Raw genomic sequence first — 6,118 nt, 5'->3', positions numbered from 1 at the left:
CAGAAGTGACATTTCCATTTTTAAGTGACCCTAAAATGTATTCCTATAAAACTTGAGTCAATTTTGGCAGTGAAGGTGTTGAGGTCTGGGACTGGGTGTGACAGCATATATTCAGACTTGTAATGAAACGTCATAGACTCAAACATATTTTACTACAGATATAATTAGGGCTCATGCACACATCAGTTTTTGTTAAGGATTGGTCAGCCAGAATTACAAATCTCTGCGCAGGTCCTGTTCTTGTCTGTATTTGTGGATGTGGATGTGAAAAAATGGAATGAATATGGAAGGTATCTGCTTTTCGTGGACTTATAATGATGGTCTCCAGGAGTGAGTAGTGTACATAGAAGAGAGGAGTCCGATATCAAAGTTCAGACTGATTTCCCCTCCATTATTGGATTTGTGATGCAGAGAAAAAAAACCCTTGCTCTTTTCGCCCTAAATGTACTTTCTACAACCCTTCACAGCCTTTATTTGCTACAGTATATTTCCTCTATGGAGAATAGTCTGGGATAGTTACGTATCACCCAGTACCAAAGAGAACTAGAACAACCAGGACAGGGCCTTCCTCTCACCAGCCCCTAGCTGCTTCTTTGGTAGACTTTTACGAGCGCCATATTACCACTATATACAACTTGTGGATTGTATGACGATGTCATACGACCCTGTGCCTAAGCCCATAAGAGAAGCAGAGGTCATGCTCTTATGACCATGAAATATACAACCATGGTATAAATCATAAAACGGGACCATTTTTCATCATCAAATTCCCCCAAAGGTGGCCAGCCATCTGTAATTTTACATACAGTAGGGGACTTTTTTTTTCCAAGAAAAAAAAAGTCCTGTCGACAGGACTTTGTTTCCGTCCTGCATAACAGAAACCAGGAGGATTCGTTATGCTTGCCCATAGACTTCTATTATGAAGGATTAAAACTTAATGCCTCTTAAAGGCTTCCGTTTTGATTTCCGTCTTATGGATTCCGTTATTTTTCGTTACAACCATGGTATGACAGAAAGCAATAATGGAATGCATAACAGTGATGTGAACCCGACCTAATATGTCTGGGGTAATTTTTGCCTGGTCACATGACCCTCCATCAACAAGGTGACATGACTTATGAAATATAGCAAACGGCAGAGAATATCAACAAAATCTATATTATCAAGTGCCATATAGTCATCTTCCAGACACATTGATCAAAAATATCCAGAAAGTGGCCAACCCCTTCAAGTTGTCTAGGACAAAAATATATATAAATCAGAGCTCTGCAGAAAAAATAAGTGTACAAAAAATGTAGACCTAGGCCAATGTTATCAGCGGAACATCACTTAAAGGTATACTCAAGGCAAAATATACAAGGTGTTGTGACTAAAGGTGCCCATGAACAGCACAGTGAAGTTGTCTGAAACTGCGGGACAAGCAGACTTATGTGTGATAGGAACGGTTGGGCATGTTGAATTACAACATGCCCAATCCTTTGGTCTCATGGTAAATAAGCTGGCCCCAGAGGAATCTGAAAGTGGCTTACTCCCTATTGAAAACACATGTAAGGCTACTTTCACACTAGCATTCGGAGCGGATCCGTCTGCATTATAACTTAGAAAATTTTCTAAGTCTGAAAGTAGCCTGAGCGTATCCGTTCAGACTTTACATTGAAAGTCAATGGGGAACGGATCCGCTTGAAGATTGAGCCATATGGTGTCATCTTCAAGCGGATCCGTCCCCATTGACTTCCATTATAAGTCTGGACGGATCCGCTCGCCTCCGCACGGCCAGGCGGACACCCGAACGCTGCAAGCAGCGTTCAGGTGTCCGCTCACTGAGCGGAGCGGAGGCTGAGCGCTGGCAGGCGGATGCATTCTCAGTGGATCTGCCTCCATTGAGAATGCATTGGGGCCGGACGGCTGCGTTCAGGACCGCTCGTGAGCCCCTTCAAACGGAGCTCACGAGCGGACACCTGAACGCAGGTGTGAAAGTAGCCTAAGCTTGGCGTGTAGGGGAGTTGAGAGGAATAGCTGTTGTTTGGCCAACAGCTATTGAAAGTCCATGGCCACTTAAATGCAAGGCTTGAGATGTTTTTGCAATCTTTGTGCCATTTACCACCCCAGGCCCTACACCATACATAACACAGGGTATCAGATTGCCTGGAGTGTTCCTTTAATCTGCAAAAACCATTTCCATATGCTTAGTTGACATCACAGAAGGGGCTCATATACAGTAGTAACATGGCTCATGACAAGAAACATTTAACACAAAATACTTTTATTTTTTTCTTATTTTTTTTTTAACATCAGTATTGCTTATATGCTTTACCAGTATATTCAGATGTAAACGTACAATCTTAGAGGCAATAAAGTATGCATGCGGGTTTCATCATATTAATTAGTCGTAAAATCTGAATATCAGCTATTTAGAAAATCATTTTAAAGGCTATGTGCACCATTGCAAACAAATTTTTTTTTTATTCTTCCAATGTACCTAAAATGGAAAAATTAAGCAACTTTGCAAATAACCTTGGTTTAAAATTGTGCTTTTTGTGTCTACAGTTCCTATGCAGATCTATGCGTTTCCATAGAAACAGACTGTGCAGTCTGATCGGGCGGTCATATTGCATTCCATCTGTCACCTAGTTTTTTGCTAATCTACTAAAAATATTTTAGTAAGAAGTAAGGGGGACGAAAGAGAGCACAAAGACTACACAGGGCTGGTTTATATTCTCTTATCTTAGAATCACATAGTAGCAGTAGACAAAATGGACCATTTGTAAAGTTGCCAACGTTTCAGTTTGCATAAAAAAAATAATAATTACAAACTGTTGAGAGGGTGGACATAATCTTTAAATCCCAATAATTGAAATATCTACCTCTGAATCAGTTTTTGTGTAACAGGTCATGGTAGTCTATAAATCATAATCTAAAATTAAACAATTATTCTGGATAGTATAATTAAAAAATGATTATTTGCATGATATAGTGGAGGTTTATTTTATCCAAAGTGATAACTAGTTATTTGGAATTTGATCTTTTCACTGCATCAGGGACACAGTCAAGGCTTCCAATTCTTTCTGGGCATCTATATCCTAAAACAAATGAAAATCTGAGTTAATAAGTGTCAATATATTAAATGACATTAAAAGTCTGTCTAAATTAACTTTAGTTAAACTAATGACACATACCCTGTTTCCCCGAAAATAAGACAGTGTCTTATATTAATTTTTGCTCGAAAAGATGCGCTAGGTCTTATTTTCAGGGGATGTCTTATTTTTCCATGACACAGGGGGATCAGAGGGGAGAATCAAAATGACACAGGAGAATCTGAGGGAAGATTACAATTTTAGTACCCTTTCTTATCCTCCTGTGTCATTTTGATTCCCCCCTCTGATCCCCCTGTGTCATTTTAAGTGATCCCCCTCCCCTGTGCCAGCGGACAGTGGATTATTTAGTCTCTCCCACCTCCCACCTTCACCAGACATCCCCCACCACTTTATCAGACATTCCCCCCCGTATGTCCGTGCCGGCCAGATTCCACACAATGTGCCTGATTCCTGCCCTGCGCAACTCACTCACATTTAGGCCTATTGCACACGACCGTATGGCTTTTTCAGTGTTTTGCGATCCGTTTTTCACGGATCCGTTGTTCCGTTTTTTGTTTCCGTTGTGTTTCCGTTTCTGTTCCGTTTTTTCCGTTCCGTTTTTTCCGTATGGCATATACAGTATACAGTAATTACATAGATAAAATTGGGCTGGGCATAACATTTTCAATAGATGGTTCAGCAAAAAACGGAACGGAAACGGAAGACATACGGATGCATTTCCGTATGTGTTCCGTTTTTTTGCGGACCCATTGACTTGAATGGAGCCACGGACTGTGATTTGCGGGCAATAATAGGACATGTTCTATGTTAAAACGGAACGGAAAAACGGAAATATGGAAACAGAATGCATACGGAGTACATTCCGTTTTTTTTTGCGGACCCATTGAAATGAATGGTTCCGTATACGGACCGTATACGGAACGCAAAAAACGTCCAGTAAACGGGAAAAAAAAACGTCCGTGTGCAATAGGCCTTAGACAGTGAGTGAGCCAGACTCCGTCAGGGCAGAGCGAGCAGCAGGCGGAATAGGAGACAGTAAGTGAAGCCTCTGGGTTCAACAGCACTGCCGTCGCTGCACCCAGGAGGTAATTAACATGAAATAAAACCGCTCATTTCTTGGGACTGATAGCGGCTATGAAGATGGGACCAAGGGCTAGATATCTGTGGGAATGTCGATCTGCTGCATTTGATTTATTTTATTTTTTTACTCTTGTTGTCATTGACAGTTGTTCACATTCATATAATAGATGCAAACCCCTACGCTGAATCCCAGTCAAAGTCAGGCCAGTTCATAAAACAAGGCAGTGTGGAATAAGCTCGAGAAAATTGATGTCTCATACGGAATGCATTAGGAGTTGTAATTTGATAACAGCCCCAGAGCCACAACTCAGAAGTCAGATTCATTTTCATACCAAAAACTGTAAAAGACTAGTTATACTGTTTTTAAGTAAACTGCAGTTTTCTACCATTAGGAATACCTCTGAACCTATTTGCTTCCATGCGTCCCCCTTGGTAGTGCTGCTAATTTGTGCTGGGATTTGGGATGGGTTTTGGACAGAATCAGTCCCTTTCCCCCTCTGGCAGAAGATAATATAGTCCCTGCCTATAGCCCTGCAGAAAGTCTTCTCAGTCATACTGCCTTGCTAGTGCAGAGGCTCTGGTCTTTCCTAACTGCAGGGAAGAAATCTCCTCCTCTGCTCTATGCAGAGAGATGGACGTACACATTGCTATACACTTTGAACATCAGGTAGCGCCATACATTGTAAACGTCATAACTCTTCACTGGATACATTTTATTGACCCCTTACAGCCATAGCCAGTTAGTAGCAGCATTTTTCCCCCCCGTCTTTGTAGATGTATAAGGGCTTTTTTGTGTGGAACAAGTTGTATCTTCCAATGAGATATATACAATGTATTGAAAAAATTTTATTAACTCTTTCTGGGAGAGTGGAAAAAAAGCTGAAAGTCTGCAATACTTTGATCTTTGAGTTGATACAATAATGTCAGTAACAAATATTTAGTATTTTTTTTTTTTAACTTTACACTTCTTTCAATACAATTTAGAAAAATCATTTGTTTTTGTTTCTAAATATACAAGGAGCCATAACTTTTTTATTTTTTCAACGGATCTGTGTGAGAGCTTGCTTTTTGAAGTATGAATTGCCATTTTCATTGCTACCATTTTGGTGTACATACTGTAAGACATTTTTAGCACTTTTTATTCCATTTTTGGGAAGGTGAGATGAACAAAAACAGCCGCTTGTATAATACTCTCTGCAATATTTCTGTATTGCAGTGTATTAGAACTATCAGTTTTACAATGACTGGTGGCTGTATTCTAGAACTATATAATAGATACTAAAATGCTGCTGGACATGGAAGGTCTCCAATTTTCTATGCAGCTGCAGCCATGACGTCAGGTTATTAGCCACAGCAATAAGGGTACTTTCACACTAGCGTTTTTGTTTTCCGGTATTGAGTTATTTTGCAGTATTTTGTTTTCCGTCCTAGGAGCTTAATACCGGAAAAAACAGTTTGAATGCATTCTGAATGGAGAGCATTCCGTTCAGTATGCATTAGGATTAGGGTTGAGCGAACCACAACTGTAAAGTTCGGGTTCGTTCCCCACGGACACGAACATTTCCGTAAAAGTTCGGGTTCGGTGCTTTCTTGACGCTTTCTGAAAGGCTGCAGAGCAGCCAATCAACAAGCGGTTAACTGTCTGACCTTAGAGGCCATCCCAGCCATGCCTACTAATGGCATGGCTGTGATTGGCCAGAGCAGCATGTGACCCAGGCTCTATATAAGCTTGGGTCACGTAGCGCTGCATGTCACTCTGCTGTTACAAGTGTAGGGAGAGGATGCTGCTGGACTTGTGATTTCAGGGAGAGAATAGAAGAGAATCTAACTCAGCGATCTACAGAGAAATAGTTGTGTGGGTGCAGGGCACAATCGTTTTACCCTGCCCTGAGGCCATTGAGCAAAAAAATTATAACTTTATAATTCTGTTAGTTAGGTGGGCG

General features: G+C 40.8%; 1 protein-coding gene across 2 annotated transcripts in view; it reads right to left on the bottom strand.

Moving 5' to 3' along the window:
* Positions 1-2,547: 2,547 nt before the first annotated feature.
* RMDN2 (regulator of microtubule dynamics 2) overlaps positions 2,548-6,118 on the bottom strand; it is a 124,977-nt gene continuing 121,406 nt past the window's right edge. For both annotated transcript variants that reach the window (XM_040429612.1, XM_040429611.1), the window contains exon 11: positions 2,548-3,080. In XM_040429612.1, coding sequence (XP_040285546.1) covers positions 3,027-3,080 — 54 coding nt within the window. In that variant the 3' untranslated portion in view covers positions 2,548-3,026. The remainder of the gene's footprint in view (positions 3,081-6,118) is intronic.

The sequence above is a fragment of the Bufo bufo genome, chromosome 4, assembly GCF_905171765.1.
Source record: "Bufo bufo chromosome 4, aBufBuf1.1, whole genome shotgun sequence".
NCBI lineage: Eukaryota > Metazoa > Chordata > Amphibia > Anura > Bufonidae > Bufo > Bufo bufo.
This window is presented reverse-complemented; position numbering and strand designations above follow the sequence as displayed.